The sequence below is a fragment of the Nasonia vitripennis genome, assembly GCF_009193385.2.
Source record: "Nasonia vitripennis strain AsymCx chromosome 1 unlocalized genomic scaffold, Nvit_psr_1.1 chr1_random0009, whole genome shotgun sequence".
Lineage (NCBI taxonomy): Eukaryota > Metazoa > Arthropoda > Insecta > Hymenoptera > Pteromalidae > Nasonia > Nasonia vitripennis.
This window is the reverse complement of record NW_022279596.1, coordinates 313,170-335,815: the sequence shown is the minus strand read 5'-3', so window position 1 is coordinate 335,815 and position 22,646 is coordinate 313,170. Positions and strand designations below refer to the sequence as shown.

The window sequence follows — 22,646 nt, the reverse complement described above, 5'->3', positions numbered from 1 at the left end:
CTCTGATCTCGGGGAGCGCGGAAATGCCTTCTCACATTCATATCGGTGCGAAATTTCTAAAGCGATTGCAAGAAGCTAGTTCTCTCGCTTGACCCGGACGATCGATATGCTCGGCGTTCGGTTATTAAACGATGCTGATTTTCCACGTAATAACTTTATTATTGGATTCGTATTCAAGCGCCGCTGAATTATGCGGCTCAACTGCGTCGTTTGCGTTCGCGACCAGTGATTGATTCGTTAATGGTTTGCAAAGCAAATAAGCTATATACGTGAAAATCCACAACCGAGTGATTCGGTAACAACTAGAGTGCCGGCAGTTGAAAATTTTAATTTAAGGGCACATATATGCCATACCGATTTTTTTTTTTTTTTTTTTTTTTTTTTTTTTTTTGTTACCTTTGAACCATTTAATGCGTGAAAACGCCAGCGTGTATCGCCGATCGCTTGCGAAACTTTTTTGCCGGTCAATTTAAATTCTCTAATGGAAAATTAACGAAAAGCAGCAATAAATTTCAACCTTATGTCTTGAGGTGCAATCCAAAAACGCATATTATTGAAGCATCGCGAAATGAGCGATTTAATACGAGGGCTGGGGGATTAAAAATGGCTGCCTAGGTGAACAGTTGTCTAGGCTTAAAAATACTTCGAATTTTCTCTTTTTAAAAAATTCTTATAACTTTTGAACCAAACGGTCAATTTCAAACGGAACCGGGCTCAAATTAAAGCTCTTTCCTTCTACTTTCGTTTTGAAAATTTAAATCGACATTTCAATTTTTTGGTTAGCTATATTATATGCCTATCAATTATGGCTGTTCATTTTTGACCTTTTTCATTGCCAAGTATATAGCTGAGCAGAAACTTGAAATGTTCGCGATTATTTATGAACATTTTTGTAACAACGGGACCTGGGCGTATAACCTATTAGAAATGGATGTTAAATGAACACAGTTTCGGTTAAAGATTTAATAAAAATATCTTTATTCAAACGGACGAGGAAGGTACGCACCAAATTTCTACCTATTGATATTATTCTTCTAATTTTTTCTTTCATAGCAACCAAATTGCTTATAGAAACCGGTCGCATTCAAAAAGGTATTTGGCCTGTTATTCTTCTAACTCATTGCTATTTATTTAACTTCTTATAGGATTCGCCATCATCATAAATACAAGATTAATAATTCATTATAATTATTGTTTATTATACTAAAATTATAAGTAAAAGCTGCACCGTTGATCGTCGCACATATACATCACTCGAATGCGCATTCGGACAGCAGATGTTGCGGCGTCACGCCATTGTTGTCCGCCAAGCTAACGTTAGCACCGGCGGAGATCATCAGCTGCACCGTCTCCAGACGCTCCTCATCGATGCATCCAGTGGCTCCGCCGATCAACATGAACATCGGCGTACGGCCCAAGTAATCGCGTACGTTGACATCTGCTCCGTACTTCAGCAGTAGTTGAATGCACTCGTACGCTGCGAACCTCGCGGCCACGTGAAGCGGGGTGATATTAGCCGGCTTTCAGCAGCAATTCCACCACCTCTAATCGTTTCTTCGAGTCGGCGGCCTGGTAGTGAACAACTGCATGGTGCAACGGGGCGTGGCCGTACTCGTCCCGCAGCTCAAGATCGGCACCCAATCTGAGAAGCATGGTGACGCACGGTACGCTCAGCGTCTTGGCTGCGATGTGAAGCGGCGTTATGCCGAGGCCGCGCGTGCGTTGGTTGATTTTGGCACCTCTTCTGATAAGAATGGAAATACCTTCGATGTCCTCGCGCACGAAGCCCAAGTGGAGGATTGCCAGGCCATTGCTATCCCGCGCATCGAGATCTGCAAACCAAAAAAATAGCAACGCTAGCTTGCGTCTTTCACTGTCGACCGGGGCGTAGTAATCCTTAAACAGGTTGATCTCGACCCGCGCGCCAAAGCACAGCAGCGCCTCGGCAAACTCGAACTTGCTCAGCTTCAGGGCTATCTCGAAGGCTGACTCTTTGTCATAGTTCACGTCGCTGTGGTAACAATTGTGTTCGAGCAGCATTTTCAAGATGGAGAGACTTCTACCGTTGACCGCGTAGTGAAGGGCGTCGTTCCCTTGGTAAAGGTTATCACGAGCGTTAGGGTTGACGCCGCTCTCAAGAAGTTGCCGCACCTTCACATCATCAGCTTGCCTTATCGCTTTGATCAACATGTTGGAACTTCTTTTTAGGGCTATGTCCCCAGCGGATCCGCCGCTCTTGTTCACTTTATTTTTTATGCTCGTTTTGTTTGTTCTGTTCATGTTGTGTTGAATTGAAAAGCTACTTATCACTGTAATCGATGGCTTCTTTTAAAATTGAATGATTTCACTGGCTCTGCACTCGCGCACTGGCTTTCGTGTCTACTGCTTCCAATCGATGTCTATACTGACTGACCACCGACGAAGTCTTGGATACTTATGGTATAGAGTAGCAAGATCGAGGCCCTTAAACAGGTCAAAAGTTTTATTGCAGAGAGGGGGCAAAGACAAACCACCTCTCCATCTTGCACCGTTTTGCTCTCTCCCTTGCCCCACTTCACCTTATTACCTGGTTTAGTGATGCTTAGGTGTATGACATGCGGTTCGACGGTATTGGTGCGATTAGTCCAGACTTTTACCATCCTTTGTTGATCGGTTGGGACAGTAGGCGGTACGGTGCCCTCTAGACGACTGCACCTTACTGAGAGAGATTCCCGTGCAGTCTGAAGGGACAACCAGGTAGTAAGGTGAAGCGCTCGACCATTACTCTCACGATTTGGCAACGTCGCTAGAGGTTAGGAAGACCGCGCTATTTGAATGGTGCACTAGGTATGCACAAGCGATACTCGGCGCTTTCTATGAACATTTATATTGAAAGATATATACGTTATTTAATATCCCGAATCACTCATATTGCTCAAGCATATACACAAACACAGTTCCTCGGGAGTCAAAGACGACCAAACACGCACTTGACTACAGGCGTACCGCTCTTACTCCCTTAAGGAGGTTCTATCGGTACTGCATTAGCTAGATAAACATACAGAAAATAAATATAAGAGGAAGGAAATTGCGATTAACCATAAGAGCCAATGTAGCCTTCTGAAAATTCATATGAGTGTTTAGAGACACAAACGAACCTGTATGAAAAATTTCAATCATATCTTAATGTCAGTTCTATTACCGATAGAACTTCCTTAAGGGGGCCGGTCGGAGGAGCAGTCAAACGACGCCGCCGCAACGTCAAGTGGCGCTGCGCGCATTGTTTTGACGTAGCATTAGAATTACGTTACAGCAACAGAGCGAGCAGCCATCTTTAATTTATACGCAGTGACCAACTTGATGGCTCATATCGCGTTGTTGAAGTGGTACCTAAATTATTATTTTTACTATTTTTATAACAGTTTTCTTATCAAAATCAGAGCTACTATTAACATGTTATACCTGAAGATAACATAGCTGTTGTAACAGAAATGATATATGCTCAACAGGAATTCAGTTTCAAATATAAAAGTGATGCCGCGCGGAAAGTTGAAGTAATATTTTTCGGAAAAATCTTTCAAAGAAAAAATGAGTCGCACGTAGGATTCATCGACAAACTGCCTATTAATTCGAGCGCTTCGAGCACGTATAATATAATACGGTTGGTATAACAGCCAAGTTTTCAAGCGAGCCCCTCATGCGAGAGCGTTCTCTTATTGTCTCTTCTCAGCGCACCAATAATGCCGAGAGCTCGCAAGTCTCAATTACATCGTACAAAGCATCGCAGTCAGGGGCTTCGCTGCACTTGCTCGCATATAAGGTCCCGCATGGCATACACTCCCCGCTGTACAGCTTTATTCCGTGTAAGAGAATTACGCATGCGAAGCGTCACCCGAGTGCGCGATCAATCTTGGAAATGTTGCGTGCGGCATACGTGCCATTGTTTTGCTCTGGAAATGGAAGTAGGAATCGCGCGGCAGTAGTGTTGTGAAAAGAGTGCAGCACGACGCGTTGAGAAAAGCGTTATGCGATTAGTAGGCTTTTTATCGCAGCGAGCAATGTCAGTGCCAATCGCGCGTACGATATTACTCCCCTGATCTGTAGGAATGTCAGAATTTACATCGAGCAAAGTTACGCGAAATCGAATTGAATTCGCAGACGAAGCCGCAGCGGAGGCAATATTTCTCCCCGTTCGTCTATATACTGCACTGCAACGACGTAATAGTGGGTCGAGTGCGGAACGCGGAAGTAGCGCGGGGCTCGTCAAGCTACACTGCACCGAGAGAGAGAGAGAGAGAGAGAGAGAGAGAGAGAGAGAGAGAGAGAGAAAGAGAGAGAGAGAGAGAGAGAAAGAGAGAGAGAGAGAAAGAGAGAGAGAGAGAGAGAGAGAGAGAGCGCTGCAGGTACAAACACCGCACTGCATGCGCGCAATAAGACGAGACTCGTGAAGCAAAATGGGTCAGTTCCGGCGCGGGGACTCGGATGCTAAAGAACAAACAGATGGCTACCGCTCACGCTCCGTTGTCTAAGTTCTCGTTTTTCGTCTCTGTATGCGCCCGCGGTGCCGTCGTACTCAGTACACAGTGCGCTTATGGGCGGGTGTGTGGTTACGTAACGGCGATCAATGGCTATCGGAATTCCAAGACGCCGGCCGGGGTGACTGTAGCTTCTGTCCCTGGAATGCGCAGTGTAAACAATGGCGTGTCTATTATTGGATCGATGGAACACCTGGTATTTGGATTTTTCTCGCTCCACATAGATACCGCCGGAGCTTTCGAAAGGTTTGAGCTTATTCCACACCGAACTGCGTTTTGCGGATTTGGATTTTCTGTTCTCCGAGCGGAGCATAAAAGTCACTCAGAAGACTCTCCTCCTCGAAGCACGAATAAATATTTGTAATTGTTGTAAGGAGATGCGCGCTCGCTTTGTGATCGTCGCTATCTCTCACTTTGCGTCGTAAATTTCTTTTATCGTCGTTAAATACGTGATTTAGATTATCAGCTCCGACTATATAGGAATTCGGACGAGGTTACGCGGATTGCAATATTCTAAGAACTTCCTCGCCGTAAGTAAAAAGAAATTTATTGCTCGCGCGCCGAGTTGCTTTATTGCAGTACTATAAACCGCGGAGAAACTCTTTTTAAACTTCAATTTGCAAAAGCTCTTATTCAATTTATCCGTCTTCAAGGCAGCCGATAAATCGCTTAAAAGATTTTGCGTAATTTCTTCTTGCCTCTCGAAGTTGACAGTCGAAGCGAAAAAGATTTTTTTTCAATAAAAACGCTGAAACAATAAACGCAGACCTTGAAATAAATCATTCATCAGCGCCACAACGCTTACCTTTTTTTTTTATCGCAACATAACGACTCCACGTGTAAGGTGGTTTCCTTCCGAGCGCATTGTTTTAGCCCGTCAATCGCGCAATAAACATGCCGCACAAACACGCAGTCAAAATCGAAAGAGCACTTGGCCGAGAATCGAGGCGTCTGTCGCGTTACAAACTGAAGCAGGTACGAACGAGACGCGCACAAAGTCCGCAGTCTCGAAAACACATTGTTTCAAGCCCCGGCGAGTCAATGCCAGCCGTTTACGCCAATTAAGTGGGCTAGCGGCCTTTTCTTCCCGCCAGAGCCTAATCCCTTAATAATCGCAGCAAAATTCGCCGACGCGCGACGTATAAAGCCCACTCGAGGCCCCCTCGCGCAGGAAAGCCAAGACAAATCCCGGTTAAGAAGACTGTCCTCATGCCGCCCCAATTAAGGTCCCCGCGTGACTGGAAAAAATGCGGACGCTTGGCTTATTATGCCTCGCTAATTGCTGAAATCGTTTATGCTTCGATGAAAGAACGAGACGAGATGTTTCTTTCACAAGACTTGCGCCGCGATACGCCAGCATTACCACCGCGATGGATTCGCTCGCAGTAAATCAAACGTAATAGAGTATAAAAGAGCCTCGTTAAGATAAAATGATTAGCGAAGAATTTACGGTGATAATAAAATTGGTTACTGCCAAACGCGCGCAGAGACGCGGTTTGCGCGTGATTCGATAATGTGCTTATCGCTTATCCAATCTGAATCGCGCCTAATAAACTGCCCCGACGCGTCGGTTGAAATTTACGAGCCGCGCGCGATCGGGTTCTTTTCGCGGCTAATAAACAAATGCAAACATCCGCGAGTTCGCACGCATCCCACGGAGCGTGTGATTGGAGTGCAGCCGGACGTCCCAAATCAGTCGCTTTAGAATCGCAAAGTGGCCGCGTGTGTGTGTGTGTGTCTCTCTCTCTCTCTCTCTCTCTCTCTCTCTCTCTCTCTCTCTCTCTCGGAGTGCGCACTGCGGCCGTGTGGGTGCGTACGTGTGCACGTCTAGCCGAGACGTAGATACAGTCGATGGGCCTCGGCCCTCGACGGCGCGTCCGACCCAATAACCGCAGGCCAACTACGTACGTGCATGTGTGTGCTGCAGCCGCTGGCTCAGTAGGTCGAGTCGAGCTCGACTACTGCAGGCGGATTCTGCTCTAGTTTCGCTCGCGCGCGGGCTCGTAACAAAGCGAAGAGCGGATATCCACAGACTCGCTCGAGGCCTTCCCGCATCGTGTCTACCTGCGCGCGCTAGAGAGAGAGAGAGAGAGAGAGAGAGAGAGAGCAGGCGCCGGAGATGCTTTCCGCGACGCCAGCTTACAGCGGCGTCTTGTGTACAATTAGTTTCCAGCTCTTATCCCTAGCTCGGAACTTGCAGAATGAATCGCGCGACGAGAAGTTCAAAACAAAGCGTTATTGTCGCGCACGTGCAGCGGCGCATCCGTCTCGAAGGAGAACCTCGAGTTGTTCTTCGAGGTAAAGCGCTCCATCGATTTTCGCGCGCGAGGCTATACTCTCCCCGCCGCCATCACGTGCTGCATCGGCTCGATCTGGAAAGAGCTCCTATATCTGTATTCTTCGTTCCCCTGCCTAGAGAGCGTTGCGTCACTCCGAGATACGCGGCTTTCGTAATGAATCGTTGCGCGCCACGAGCCGTCTAATTTCACCGACTATAGGCGTATAATACGTGTGTGCACGTGGCCCCTGACTCGAGAAATGCGGCTCTTACGATCCGACGAGAGCGAGCTTCGTGCGCGCGATCTGTACGTATAGCCACTATACTGCGGGTTACCCCTCGCTCGCAATTATCGCTGTCGTTTACCCCCGCTCTCTCTCTCTCTCTCTCTCTCTCTCTCTCTCTCTCTCTACCCTCGCTGGCGCCAGGCGCGAGTCGCGTTAACCCGTTTTTGCCTCACGATCAAGCGGCGATTTTGCCGTTTTTGCGCGATCTTTATAACCGACTTTGATTTATTCCCCCGCGGCTGTACGCGCTAAAGCGGACACCTTTACGAGCTCTTACTGCCCCGGCTCCGTGTACTCGCGCGCGCTTATTTTTTCCTCGAATGGCAGTGTAAGGCTTATTATTGCCGTCCGAGCGATTAGCAGCGACGAGTTTTGGAGGAATACCGCTGATATACTACACACATATAGATGCGACGTGACCCTGTTCCACTGGCAGACAAATAGAGCAAGTAAAGTTCAAGCACAGGTAAAGCGGCGCTCGCAAGGCGCGCGCTTTGTTGTTTCTCGCGGTCTAGAATTGAGGTCAGCAGGCGCGTTATTTTTATAATGAAAAAGGTTTATTTATATTATACGCGTGATAATAGCGCATTCCTCTATAATTCAAAAATAGCCGAACGAGGTTAAAGTTTCGCCTAAGTGGAGTAGGTTCGAGGTTTCAAGTTCAGAGACGGAATACGAGACGCTAATAAGTTGAGAGTTCCGACTGCAGTTATTTTTCGATGTCGCGTTGAAGCAGTGTAAGCAGAGCCGTCGCTGCAGCTCTCGCATCGAGGTATATTCTTAGGCACTGAGGAAAGTTACTTTTCCTGCTGGCCCGTTTTTGCACCTGTACAGCATCCCGACCTTCTTTCGAATTCGCGCTCGAGAGAAAACGATGTAATGAGGATCACGTAACGTATCGCTCGTATACGACTGGCCCGTGCACCATTTTCTCTCTCCCATTACTCTAATGAGCACATCGGCAGACCTATAAGTCGCGATATCCGACTTCTTGTTGCAAAGTCTGGCAGACAATCGCTTAACGTCATTATCGGGATTTCTCTCTCCCCTCTTCTCCGCGCAGCGTCTACCCCATAAAAACATGTTTACAACGACGCGGAGGCCATTGTTCCATAAAAACTCTCTCTCTCTCCTCTATCTGCCCGCGCGCGCTGCAGCATGCAGGCCTTATCGTCAAAACAGACGCAGCCAGCGGCTCTTCCGACGCGTCTTCGGCGGCGACCCAATAAACGAGGCACACAATGCGAGCGGACTCGCGGCCAGGTATAGACGCGTAGCCAGAGGTAAAACGTAAGCGTCGGCGTCGGTCAAGCCCCGAAAGTAGGTCAGTCCCAGAGTCGAGAGCTCAGACAGTTACATAACGGCTGGAGGGAGAAAGTACGCGCGCGAGTATAGGCAGTGTGTACGTACCTCCTCTCCCTCCGCCCTCTCCTCTCTGACACTGCGCAGTAGCAGTACCATACAGTGCGCGCGGCTCCCTCCTTCTTTCGAGCTCCGCAGCTATATAGCGTTTCCTTTTGGCCGCGCGCTGCAGTTCTCCCCCACCTCCTCTTCGTATACATATAGTTTGCAGCGAGCGCGAGCGAAGGCCCTTTCTCGCCGAGGCCGTCGCCGCTATGTTTACAAACAAATCCCCCACCGCGCCGTGCGCGCGCAGCCGTCTTTTTCCGCGCTGGGTCGCTGCAAAAGTAGGTAATTTCTTTTTTCCTCGCGGAGCTACCCGCATTGTTCTCGAGGCTTCTGTTGTTGTTGTTGTTGTCGCGTTGTCGTCGAGGCTGCTGTCATTGTCGGTTATTATTGCTGCTTGGCGCGCAGGAATTTTGCCTAACGCGCGATGTTTTTTCGCTCCTTATGAGGCGAATTAGCCATTCGCCGCTGCGAGCTGCATTCGCGCACGTATAGGTGGGCGCTTTACTTAGCCCCGGCGGCCTATATTCTGCCTGTCTGCGTCAAAACATCTATAAATAACGCTTTTTATGCCGCTCGCGGTGCGCTTTCGCGTGCCTTTGCGGTGCATGGGCTTGCACTTGTCTCTATTGGAGCCGACTGCGTGAGCCGGCTCAGACGCGAGTCAGGCGCGTATAATTATATAACGTTTTTGAAAGGGACTAATTGGATGGTTTGTTTTGAAAGCTTGAAGAGAGTAACAACTCATTACGAGCATTAAAATTTATTAGTTGTAGAGTTGTTACCTTTCTGTGGAAAATGCTCGGAAAAATGGGTATCATGCTAGTTCTGAATAATTAATCGTTTTGCATTAATTATTCATCTATTACAACTTGCAGTGCACTAGCATTATAATGTTTTTCTAGAATTGAAGAAAACTATTATGTAGTTGACGATTCGTACTACGGATTCAGTAGTAGCAATAGGCGTTCTCAGCAGGTCAAAGTGCCTCGACGCAATTCCCAGTACAGGTGTATTCTTTTTCAACCTAGCCTCGCTCGCCGAAGTGGAACAAAACGTTTACCAACGTTTAACCCAATGGATAGCCTAGGAACAATACAAACATTTCTGAACGAATAGCGAGCGTCGCAAACGGTGCGCAAAAAGCCCCATCGAGACTCCGCGCGAGAGCCGCGGCGTGCGCGCACGCACTCAAAATTCCAATTACAGGGACCGGCGGAGCTCGTTTGAAATATATATGAAGGCCTCGAAACAACGCAGAGCGTACACTCGACGGAACGCGAATGCATTTTCCAAAAGCCGGCTCGGCCCTTGTTTTTTCCCCTCTCTCCAGGCGTTGCTCAAGAGCTGCCGCCGCGCGCGTTTCGCAACGAGATGCAACTGCAGGCCAAGATCGCGCGCGCTTACTGTGTGTGCGCGCAGGCTCTCGAGGCCAACGCACGGAACCGGAAGTTGTCGCTTGCACTTCTCCTTCGCAAAGGCTCGCTTGTCCAACAAACGGCACGGGGGAGGATTAACGCTCGAGGGGGCCGAAATACTAACAAAGAGCCGTAGCATAAATCGCCGATAAAAATCCGAGCGTGTAATCCTCGGAAATAACGGAGATCCAAGAGCGCGATGTAAACATCGGGGTCACTGACCGATTGGAGCGGTTGATCCCGGGAATCACAGCAGCAGTCTAACTCACGGAGTGTATCCCCGGAGTGCCTGATGCGGCGTCGGGGCAATCGATAACGGCGTTACCGAAGAAGTGCGCGACACGTGCCGGCGAGGGACACACAAGCTGTCTCGGCGAAGGTCCATCCGCACGTGGGCCGCTCGGCAGCTCCGTGGTGTAACGAAACAATTTCAGAATTGGCAAAGAGAATCGGGGCCAAGCTCGGCCTAAAAATCATTTCCTTTATCGGGCCGTCCTCGACACCGTCTTGGCCCTTCCTCTCTCGCGCGGCGCACACAAGTCGCATATGGAAGGTGCAAGTATACTCGGCGAGCGCGCGCGCGCGGCGAGGAGAGACAGTGGCCTAGACAAGTAGGTCGCGGCGCAATTCTGTCCGTGCAGAATATCCCTCCCCCGGCGCGCAAAGCTAGCTCATGGTCTGTTTTTATTGGGCTCTCTTTCTCCCTCCCCTGGCGCGCGCGCGCTCTAGACATCGTTTTTCCTCCGGCGCAGTCTGGCCTCTCTCTCTCTCTCTCTCTCTCTCTCGTGTATAAATGAACACTTACGTAAATAGCAGTGGGCGAGAGAGAGAGAGAGAGAGAGAGAGAGAGAGAGAAAGCGAGCGGTCCTCGATAGACACACTGCTCCGCGCGGCGGCTATAGGTATGCGTCGGCAGCCTCTATTACATAAAGCCTCTGTCTCTGTGTCTAACTCTACCTTTCCGCCCGCCATATGTCATGCACACATCGGCTGTCATGTGCGCGCGCGAAGCGCCCCCCTCGACGCCGCGTGTATGTAAGTTCAATTGTGCTTTGCGCAGCCGTCGCTCTCCGCCGCGCTGTTTTCCCCTTCTATTTATAAGCGCTCTTTAATTAGATAAGAGAGCGCGAGCGCAAGTGTCTGTCTGCGTCTCTAGGAACCGTGGCGAGTAATTTCGTTCTCGGAAAAAAGTCCGAGTGTGCTGCGTAGCTCGAGTACCGCGTGCGTTTGAAAAAATAAATTGTTGGTTTTTCAGCTTATCTACAATTCTGCGAAGAGTTGATCGAGCGTCATTGTTAGCCAATGTAATCGCTCGCGCGCGATTTCGTAACTATGTAGTTTTCATTTTCCGAATTTCCTGCCTTTTGTCGCGGGGCTCGCTGCGAGCAATGGTTTTCTCGTTACTGCACAACAATAATCACCGGGGAGGGCAGGGGGGCAACCAAGGCTGCCCATAGACTTAATGTCTACGGGCAGTGGGAGCACAATGGAAACAGGGGACGAGACAAACTCGGCTTTCACCAAAACTCTGCCTCAACCCGAAATTTACTATAAAATCGGACATGATGATAGCGTGTTACCTCTTTGGAAAGAAATACGACACCCTGCCGGTCTTTCACTCAGAGATTCATGGAACTCGGTGCACTTGGCAGGAAAATAAGCTTATGCTCAGACAGCCAGGCTGCGCTTAAGGCACCTAATGCCCAGAAGACAACATCCAACCTGGTCTGGGACTGCAAGGCGACACTGAATCAACTGGCCAACAACAGCAAAGTCAGATTACTCTGGGTTCAATCAAGGGTAACGAGATCGCCGATAGACACGCCGCTCTGGGAGCTCGAACTCCCCCGATTGGACCGGAGCCTTTTACGGGTGCAGTAAGGTGCCTGCTGGGAGGGGCAATTCGCGAATGAGTGGAGGACGAGCAAACCAGAGAATGGTGAAATATCCAAGGATGTAGACATGCCAAAGCGGTCATAGGAGCATTTCCATGCCTAAGTGCATGAGGTGTACACGCTCCCCCTTCCCTGCACAAATAATAATAAATAATAATAACAGTGATAAATAAATTTCTGTAGAATGAATAACGATCCGCCGTGATTTGCTTCCTCGGCTCTCCTTTCCTTCGAGGCACCTGATGAAGCATCTCCACAACAACGCACGATCATCCGCTGTTTTCGCGGACTTTTGCCCTCGTCTCTCGCGCATACAAAGTTGCGAGAAAGAGAGAAATCTCTGGTGTTGATTTTTTTTATAAATAACACGCGTGAGTCACGCGGTGAGCATCAGCTCTGGCTCTGCGCTCGCGCGATGCCAATGTGCAAAGACGAGAGCCGCCAAGGCGCAACACACGTATTATTGTGCGCGTGTGTGCGCGCGGCTCGTCGTCTCCCGAAATTCGACACCGCTCGTGACTCACGCGCGTATAGAGCAGCGCATCCTAGCGCCCGCGATAACTCCTAGCGCCTGTCGCCGTCGACGCCGACGCCGGGGATTCATCTTAGTCTACGATTACAATTATTCAATTCCGCGAACCTTGCGCTTACTCGTACCTCGTTTTATTTGGAAACCGTTAAATTTTTGCGAGAATTGACGCGGCGATGTCGTCAGACGAGAGTAGCCGTCGATTATCAGGCCGTCGGTGTATACGTAATGAAATCAAAATGGCGGCAAGTGAAAAGAGGTAGCGTCTGGCTCGAAGTACACGTAAGTATCCCGGCGCTCGAGGTGCAGGTAGCACGCCGGTGAGTTATTGCATATTGTCCCTCTCGTATATGCAGCGCGACTCTCTCTCTCTCTCTCTCTCTCTCTTTCTCTCTCTCTCTCATCTGGCCTACTTCCATGTTTTTACCCGCGCCTATATTCCGAATAGTTCTGACACTTGCGGCGCGAACTTTTCGACGAGATCGATATTGGAGAGGTGCCTCTGCCTTTCCATCGCCTTAGACTTGCCCCTATTACGAACTTTGCACTACGCGCAGCTTTGGAAATCGACGCCGCAGTGCAGCGCGCGAAGGAGGTTCGCGTCAAGTTTCGCTCCTTAAATTTTAATTTTCAATCGGTTTTGAAAACTGCGATCTGCATTCGTTCCCATGCGAGCTGATCATGCGCCGTTGAGAGAGCAGGCGAGCGGTTTTTAAATAACTAGGAATGGAAGGCGCGCTTCGCGCGCTCTTGATTCTATCCCTGTCTAATAACTGGTAGAAAATTCACTATAAGTGTTGGGCGGTACACTAACTTCTGCTAATATTTTATAAGCATCTGATAGGTTACCATACCCGCAATACTATTTTAAAATAAATAATTCCCAATGTCGTCGTCATTAAGGTTTGAGTAGTGAATTTGAAGAAAAGTTCAGTATAAGAGTCAGTGAGTTTGTCTATCATTACAATTCAAAGGGCATTGTATGATGATAGACTTAAACTTACTGACTCGGATACTGAACTTTTCTTTAAATTAACCTCTCAAACCTCATCGAGGGTGACTTTGGGCATATAGAGACAGAGTATTATATCTTCATACTTTTCATTCTTTTAATTGCACTTCTCACTGACATTTCAAAAAAACTGAATAATCACACACATTATTACTACTTTTAAATAGGGTTATGGTGCCACTTTTCAATACACATGTTTTAATACTACACTCTTGGTAATGATTAATTTACTAAGGTTTCTTGCTAGTTACATTTCATATATTTTTTCTGCCATCGAGGTTTCCACATTTCATTTTAAACAGCTCAAATATTTCTACCAGGGTTATGACGGTTTTGAGGTTATGAATTTAAAGCGGGCGGTTCTGATCTCGTTGCCTAGACAACCAACCAGCAACCAATCAGAATCCATCATTTTTTTAAGAGAGGAGGATTGCCTCGCTAACTAAATTGCTTAAGTAGCGCTATGTGAATCGCGCGAAATTACGAAGAAGCCGGCGAAGAAAGAAGAAAAGCATAGGAAGATTCCGGTTCTATTTTCGTACCATCTCCTTCGAGTCGCTTTATTTTTAGCGAGAGAGCTATACGCACCGCGATAAGAGAGCGAGGCGTTATTGTAATACGCCGCGCGGAGCAGCTGCGCGTCTTTACAACCAATCAATGTCAAAGGTGATACCGATGCAAATAAGCCGAGCGATAACATTTGGATACCTAGAGCTCTCCTGCAGTGTTTGCGCGCAAACCTGTCGCGCGACCGATCGGAGGGAAAAAATCATGGCTGCGGACGAGATGTTTGACGGTTTTTAATATTCACGAGGGACGCGAGCGATGCCTAAACACAGTCGAAGCACGGGGATTTTCAATTCAGAGAGGGCCAGGAAAGTCAGCATAGTCAAGGGCCGCGCGCGCAGCTTCCGCAGCCGGGGCTCGGAGATAATCGCAGTGAATACACATCGAGCGGATTACTCATCGGCGTATCAATATTGACTCGCGCTCGCGGCAATTTGCATCGGCGGCTGTTATCCGGCAAATATTTTTGTCCGCAGAGTCCAGCGCCAATGTCCCCGTGTTTACGCGATCGGAGAGTGCGTTAGCTTCAATTGATCACAACTCGTAGATAGCGACGCCTCGAGCGCGGATAAAATCGCACATCCGTCTCGAGGAGTCCCGATACAGCTGCGTATGCGAGTACGTGTCGGAGATGGCGAGCCAAAACGAAAGAATCGCTCGTCGGTTACGCAGCCGCGCGGCGGCAAAAACAGCGCAACGGAAGCTGTTCGAGCGCGAAGGGAAAGCTCGACGAGTTCCCGACCTAGGCAACAACGAAAAGGGAGAGATAGAGAGGGGGGCTATTCCATTTCTCGGCTGACTGCGGCGACACGAATGCGATTTGGCACGCGAGGGATCGACTATTTGCATGTCGAACGGTAGACTCCGCAGCCGCGGAGAGAGGACATAGGCGCCCGCTAAGGCTTCTCTATTATTGGCTAACTGGCGGCGCGCCGGGTTACCGTGTCAGCCCGTCTGCGGCGCGTCCCGACGCTCCGCACTCTTTTATGCGCCTAATACCTACACTCTCTCTCTCTCTCTCTCTCTCTCTCTCTCTCTCTCTCTCGCGCGCGCGCGCGCGCGCTGCACGTGTTCCCTCGGATCCCCGAATTCTCCCTTCGCCATTCTCGCGCGCTCTACGGCCTCTTGCTGAAATAGCCCCGGCGGCGGCGCGCACTTCAACCTTCCCTATATCTTCGCGCTCGCGAGTACACACTGCACGCACTTTCTTCGCGCTTGCTATCTCCCTCCGCCGCGTGTCTCGTCTCGGCGCTTATGTTTGCTCTTGCGTCCCAGACGCGGACAGAGAGAAAGATCTGATTTATTATGTACGAGGGGAGCGCGGCGTTTTGAGCGATTGTTTTCTTTTCCATCTGCGCGCTCTCTGCACTGTTTTTCGGCGTCGCTGCGCATCTGCAGATAATGCGGGGATTATCTTTCGGGAGAACACCTCCCGCGATAAGATAAAATTGCCTTTTAAACAGATGCGCGTTATTTACCAGAGGTACCAGCTTCGCTATCTAGATATAAGATAATGAGCGAGTGTAGTGACGGGGTGCACTCGTCGCACGTGCTGCTGCTGCTCTCCGCGATAAATTAGACACGTGTGTTTATACTGCTGCCTTTCACAACACGAGGACGCCATATTTGCTCGTTTTGTCGGAACAATAAATAACCAAGCGTCGTTCGGCAATAAAGTTTACGCCTTTACCCGTTTTATCGCCTCGCCGCGGTCAAGGTCATTTTGACGTGTCGCGGTATCAGGTGCGCGCGCGAATCAATCATCCAGGAGAAGAGAGGCTCGCATTGCAAGTCGTTTCGAAAAGTTGCGTAAAAGCCCGCGCTAACGACAGCCTCTTCCGAGAAAAGCAGAAGTGCGCAGCGGAGAGTCAACTGCGCTCGATAATTCGACGGATATCCACTTGTAGGCTCCGCGCGTCGATCGCGCTCGAGAAGCCCGTCCGGCGTCATCGAGCTCGCGCTGATGCGTGTTTTCGTACAAAAGCAGGTGAGTCGATAAGGAACGAAGCGGCGATTATAGACCGGCCGATAAGCTATCTCTCTGGCCAACGGATTCCAGCTTCGCGGCGGGTCTTATTGACTTCCTGCGCGTCGAGCCCGATGTACACAGCCGTCTGCTGCATTTGCTCTTCTCGCTGCAGTCTTATCAACGGTAAACAGCGCAGTCCTCTCTGCACACAGGCGCATCGGGTCGGAAATTTCGGCGCTCGCGGAGCCGATGACCGATTGAGCGCTAGAGAGTCCTCTGATTCATCCCCGCGAAATCTCCGACTCACTCGACATTTCCACGACTTGTTTTCATCGTCGGCTTCTCACGATTATGTTTTGCGGCGGCACCACTCAGATTTTTTTCCTCGCACTCGCTGATCTCGCTCTCTGTTCGTCCAAGCCACTTGTTCGCCGAATGCAGCTTGCGAAACGGGGATTTTTTCTTTCTCGTCACTGCAGCCTGGCTTGGTGTGTACGGCTGCGCTGACGGTAAGCGTTGCACTTCGACTTACATAAGGCATATGCTCTCGCGGTATTCAAAACAACAACCACAACAACACGCGGACGTAAACAAGTGGGATGTATAATGATTGGAGGTGAAAATGCTTAATGGACGGCTTAGAAAGTTTGTCCATTTTTCCTTCCGTTTCTAGGTCACGTTGTGATAATGCGCAAAGAGTGTCGTCACTCGCTCGGCGTAAATACGCATACGCATCATATTAGAACTATTGAATATCGAGCAATAAAAAGTAAACGATCAATCAAAGTTCCGTTAAGAAGCAATAAGTGTAGGCATGCAGAAAAAAAGTGTCGGCGCGATTGAGAGTCGGTCTTTGAAGCAGAAGTCACATTCACACGCGCGCCGACGAGCCGTACCGTAAAAGCCAATAGCGCGCGCTCTCGCGCGAGGATGAAAACAAGGATGTTTACTAGTATAGTGGCTGGGTCGTCCGGTTTATAATGGACGTAAACTCGATCGTATAACCGTGCGCGGAGAGAGAGAGAGAGAGAGAGAGAGAGAGAGAGAGAGAGAGAGAGTGCACACGCCGCGGGCGTGCATAAGATAAAGCGACGAAAAAAATACGCCGGCAAAGATGAGTGTTGATTCTCTGCTATGGCGCGCGCGAGTGTTGTTGCTGCGCGTTATACGATTCCGCGCGATGTTACGGCCGCGGCCGAGGGGATGCGCCCGTTGTAAAGCCGTCTTCGAACGCATTCGTCGCGCTCTGCCAGTGTTATACGAGGGGCAATCGCGAGAGAAATTTTCGAGTAAAAAATACGCACAGAGATCAGGCGAGGTGAGTAATGATAAACACGCCGCCGTGCGCGCGTGATTATTCATTGACGGTTTCGAGTGCGCGACTGCGGTGAAAATCGTCGTGCGCGGAAAATTTATGTCGATTAATCACTCGAGACGCGGGAGTATCGCGGCTCTTACAATCACGCTCGGGCTTGTGGCGTGCATGTTTCCCGCATCTGCGGGGCCTGGCAGAGAGCGTTCACAACGCTCTCGAGTTTTCGCCAAGCGGTCCCTCGCTTTATTGCCTCACCGCAATAAAGCGATCCGCCGCGCGCGCGTTCCCTAATCCCCCAGACGAGGCAGTCCCCGGATTTTCGGCAGCCGAGCGGTCTGTCGCCTATTGCACTTAAAGCAATAAAACGATCGGCCGCGCGCGCTCGATAATCTTCGGAATTCTCAAAAAAGCAGGCGCGCCACTCATCCGCTAAAGTGCCCAAGCTATCCCTTCCCTTCGGGCCTCATGAGCGAGACCGACGTCTTCCCTCCGAGGCCTGAAGTGTGGCTTCGCTGGGGGCACTCATCACTCTCGCTCGAACCAGAGACTTGCACAGACCTAGGCCCTCCTGCCTGTCCTGCGGTCTGCGTTCTGCCGAGCCAAGCAAAGTTTGATATCAGTATTTCCAAGCTCTCTAAATAAATACAAAGTTCAATCGAACACAGGTGTCCAAATTCTCCCTACCTCACCTCTACAAGCGCTTGGAGACTAAAGGCTTTTCGTGAAAAAACTCGCCCGTGTTTACCTGCAGCTCAAATGTGGGTCGACGTGCAGCGGACGGTATTCACGAATCGTGTAACTACGATCGTTAAGGCGAACGAAAACAGAAAAGAGATACATAAAAACCGGCCGCAGACATCACAAAAAAGTCTAATTCCAGACGGACGCGAAAACTTTCTCGGAAGCTTTCCTGCGCGCCCGCGTGGTATACCAGTATACACCGAAATAAATTTAGCGGGAAAAACTGGACTCTCGGGCGAGAGCTTTCTCGCCGACCGAGCAATTCCGCGAACACGCGGTGAAACCGACTTTATAGAATAAGTCATTTGCATATATGCGCTCCGAACGAGTACGTACCAGCTTTAGCCGCGATTGAAGCCGATAAGAAAGCTGTTTAATTAGCCATTGAGTACATAGACGAGCGGCATGAAAAGCCCCGGCTCTGCGTGTTCGGTAAACGTGTAATTTATTTTTACAATCGACAGCGCCGCTGGAAAAGTACACTCGTATGTATTTTTACTTCGTACGGCTTTTCAAGGTAGTTTCAGCCGTGCATTAGCTGTAATTGCGCCGGTGCTCGTTTGACAAAAGAAATTCCGGCCTAAGAGAGCCGTCCATAAATCATTGTCGTCATCCGGGAATAAACTCTCCGTTATGCAGATATCGGGAAAAACCTTCGTCGATTGGTAAGGGTCGAGGAACTCGTTGTTAATGCGACTTATTCCGCGGCGCGATTATCGGCTATTTCTCATGCTCGATGAGCGCCGCGAGGAGATAACATCGGCGCATCGCCGCGCGATAACAAAGTAGGCGCCGGCAATGTTTTGAACAGCTGGCTCTCGGAAAATCTAGGCGAGGAATCTCGCGCAGCTGCGCTACGTCGCGTGTGAAGCCTTGGTGAAGCATCGGGCTCTCGAATCGCGCCGGAGCTAGTATAGGTGATTCCCTGAACATGTCCTCGGTTCGTCGGCGCAGATAAGCCGAGTCGCTCATCGGACGTATAAGTCTCGGGCGGCTGACCGCACTTATCGCTGCGGGACGGGATATGTCAATATTTTCAGAGACTCGTCTGTTAATCGTTTCACAGATCTGCCGTAATGTGCTCAACCGATGCGTCCCGTCCCGTCCCCTCGCTATTTCGTTACGAAATCGTGATATATTTGTCGTAATCTGGTTAATTTTCCGACGGAATCGCGCAAGATCGTATCGTTGTGCGTGTAGATGTGGTACTTGTGGCTGTAATCGCGCAATGAAGATTAGAGCATTCTTTTTAGTCGTGGCAATGCATAACCGAGCCATGGTTTTCAAATCGACGTTTGCCAGTCGCGATAGTTTGGAGCATTTAAGCGGTCGGTTTTTCTTTCCTCGAGCGATTGTGACGGATGCAAAATTAAGTGTGTTCGATGGCATAATTTGCAAATACGAAAATAGGCGACTTCATTAGCTTTCAATACAGCTCGGCGGCGACAATCGCGTCTACGAGGAAAAGCGGCTCACGATAATTTAAATTGAGCAATGAAGAATACATTGCGACTCTTATTTAATTTCCTCCTCGGTTACAGGTGTTGTTTATTCGTTGTGCGATTGTGGATAATTAAAAAAAGAGCGTAATATATCGTACGAGGAAAAAGTGCCGCGGATAATTGTGTTAAATTGCTAACGTTGTACATAGAGCGTATAGTGTTTACATGTGCCTTCAACGGGGTTTCCTCTATTTGAGGAAAAAGAAGGTAAAACTCGAATTTTGAGGCTTCCTTTTTGAAGCGTATCTCTCGCGCGAAAGATGATAAAACACTATAATCCTATAGCTGTCTACTGAAAAAACAAAGTGCTATAAGCTATAAATAGAGTCGAAAATGTCACTCGATAATGAACTCGACATTAAGGCGCCGACGGTAAATCAGCCGCCGCGGCGACGCACGTTTCTAATCATAGTTAAACATTCTATTATCCATAACAAATTACCCGCTTGTAAATGATAAAAATGCCGAAGTTTCTCTAGTCTAGTGTTTTTCATTAGGCGCGCACCGCGAGCCGTGCGTGTCACTCTACTGAAAGTAATGATAATCGCCGGTGATTTATGCCAGAGAAAATGACATTTAACATTGGTAAATAAGCGCGCGCCAGCTCGACGGAACGAGGGAGCAAAGTGCAGGTACACGCGCGGACCGCGTCTCATTCCAAGCGGCGATATAGTAATGTGCCATCGGCAGAACGTCCTAACAGGTTTCACCGCTGGACAATCCCTATACGAACAACTGCGCTCATTTTGCTTTCCTCGTTCGCCGACGGGATACCGTTACTGTTTACTATATGCCACTCGCTGCATTCCGAGAGGCTCTTCGTGCATTATTTTTACTAATCCGTGTGCTCGTTTTATTTGTTTTTCTATTTTATTTTAGAGCAGGTTTTATGCGGAATGTTAATGGTAATTGCGCGTACCGTGTTTTATCAGTGGTTTGGAGAGTAAATAAAAAAAAAAATAATAATACAAGTAAGGTAGTACAAATACTATCTACGCTCCAGTGAACATAGATTAACTCAACGACAATTTTAAGAATTTTAAATCCTTTTTCATTAAATATTGTTGCATTGTTTTATGAGTCACAAGCAGTTGTAGTATGAGCAGCCAAACAAGGCAGTTTCAGCGTTGGTGCCACACCGCTATATCTGTAGACTCTGCTCGTATAATTGTCATGAGGAAAATGAAAACCTATTTTCACAAGAATTAAGGCGGTGACGAAAAGGAAGAATCAATACTGCTCTGTTTCATACTTGATATCTTGCGGTTCACTGCTCCTGTACGCGTAAGATTAAGATTGAGTTTCAGTTAAACTTGGAACAGTGGAACAGTATGTTTAAAATTAAAATATTTAGAGATTACAGCTTTTACAATTTCAATAAATTTTGATTTAAAAAGGTCGAGATTTCCACAAGAGTAGGATAATGATGATCAAGTTCAAGTGGAAAAGTCAGAAAGAAGAGGTCCTTTTCATTTGGAATTTCGTTGAGGACCAGCCATCTGGGATTCGTGTTATTAAAATGTTTACTCGAACCATACAGACAACCTGCGTCAAAAGCCGACTAGCTCGCAATAACATCGCGAGGAAGCGCGAGCGGAGATAGTGAAATATTTTTCTCGATTCCCAGTCGCAACGTTCGCATATAGCGAATCCAATCCTTTCTCTTTTGTTTTCCATTCTCCTACTGCCGGGCTTCCTCTTTGTGCCTGGCCGTTCATATACATATAACAAACACAGCGCGGCTAGGGCATAACACACGGCTGCAGAGCCGCTGCGAGCCGAGCGCGATATGGAACAAGCGCGGCCGCGCGACCGTTATGTTTGCCTCGCGAGTGCTCTAGGATCGCACGGTATTTAACGGTAAAAGGATATACGCGCGCGATAAGGATACGCGTTTGTTTATAGACCTGCGAATTTCGAAATAGCTGTCCGGCTGAACTTTTTCGGCAGCCGGCAACTGGTGTGGCGTGTGCATATAGCTATATATAAATACGGAATAATCTAAAAAGTCCGCCCAGACATTCTAGATAGCCCGCTTTGCGCTATACTTCCGCGCGATAGCGATTTTTTCTTCCGAAAAGTTTTGCTTCGAGTTTCGCCCTGTTGCGATCTTGTTCCGTTCTGTACACCCGTCTGATTAAAAATCAATATCACAAAGCGCGCTTTGAGTGATGTTCTAACGAAACGTAAATACGGGCGTACGTGGATCTGTAATTTTGTCGCAGTACGACCCCTCGGGGGAAGGAAATTACGTTTTAATTATTTTCAGAAATGAGCCCTTCGATAATAACGACCACATGACGTCGTCAACCCCTTTCAGGCCTGCCTCGCAGCACTCGCAACCGAGTGACCAACTAATGAAAACAGAAACATATGCGAATTTGAATATTTGAATTATTTGTACAATTTCCAGATGATTACTGTCGCAGCATGTAATTTCCTGGCGTAATTAGCGAGAGCGCCGGCAAATGCATCGCGCGGCTAATAACACTACTCGCGAAGGACGAAGATTTTCTTATTTCGACACGTTACCCTATACCAAGCGCGTTCTCCTTCTGTCGTCGCGTGGAAAACAAAGCAATTTGATCCGAGGAATGTCGCGGACACGGGCGCGAGTGAGCGTCCATACACCTGCTATACTCTCGAGCCGGTCTTTTGACATTCCACGTAATCACGCGGTAAAATTCCTCGGTTTACATAAAGAGCGAATAATTTACGCGAACGCAAAAAGTCCTTTATCGCGCCGTAAAAGTAATGACGCCGAGCGTAAACCGATTCGAAAAAAGCGCGCCTCTAATTTTCACCGCATTGCATCCCAGTCAAACGGCCCGATAAAGGGCTGCGCTTCTTTGCATAACGCCGCGAGAATAGAAAAAACAAACAACGGCCCCGAGGCCGCGCGCCTTCGAGCCGGCTAAGTAGGGGAAATATGAGAGGGAAAAGGAAAGCGCCGCCGAGATATGCTGTATACAGGCGGCGGTGAAAAACCGTGCCGCGGAGAAACGTCCTTGCCAGACACGCGCCGCGGAGATACCAGCGCTGATCGCTCTCTCGCGTCGTGTATATTATAATATAATATTATGTGCGTAGCCGCTGTCCCTTTGGTCTTGGACATATCGCGAATCGTTTATGCTAAATCTGTTCCATCTGTTCCGCGGACTTTCACGGGAAAAGTGAAATAGACTGATTTTACAGTTTTTAATTACAAATAG

The 22,646-nt window shown here is 48.6% G+C and overlaps 3 protein-coding genes across 3 annotated transcripts in view; 1 reads left to right on the top strand and 2 right to left on the bottom strand.

The window, feature by feature from the left end:
* LOC100115534 (3-phosphoinositide-dependent protein kinase 1) overlaps positions 1–22,646 on the bottom strand; it is a 212,367-nt gene that overhangs the window by 53,341 nt on the left and 136,380 nt on the right. The gene's annotated exons all lie outside the window — the stretch shown is intronic.
* Positions 1–22,646, top strand: part of LOC107981405 — a 130,160-nt gene that overhangs the window by 9,072 nt on the left and 98,442 nt on the right. The window lies entirely within an intron of this gene.
* LOC103315552 (putative ankyrin repeat protein RF_0381) lies at positions 358–2,749 on the bottom strand. The gene is made up of 2 exons (XM_008204996.3): positions 2,567–2,749; positions 358–2,463 (listed from the first exon to the last, which is right to left on the bottom strand). Exon 2 carries the CDS (start codon positions 2,278–2,280, stop codon positions 1,513–1,515), a length of 768 nt encoding a protein of 255 aa, XP_008203218.1. The 5' UTR covers positions 2,281–2,463; positions 2,567–2,749; the 3' UTR covers positions 358–1,512.

Excerpts from the sequence above, each read along its gene's own strand:
- LOC103315552 (XM_008204996.3), bottom strand. The coding sequence starts at position 2,280 with ATGAACAGAACAAACAAAACGAGCATAAAAAATAAAGTGAACAAGAGC.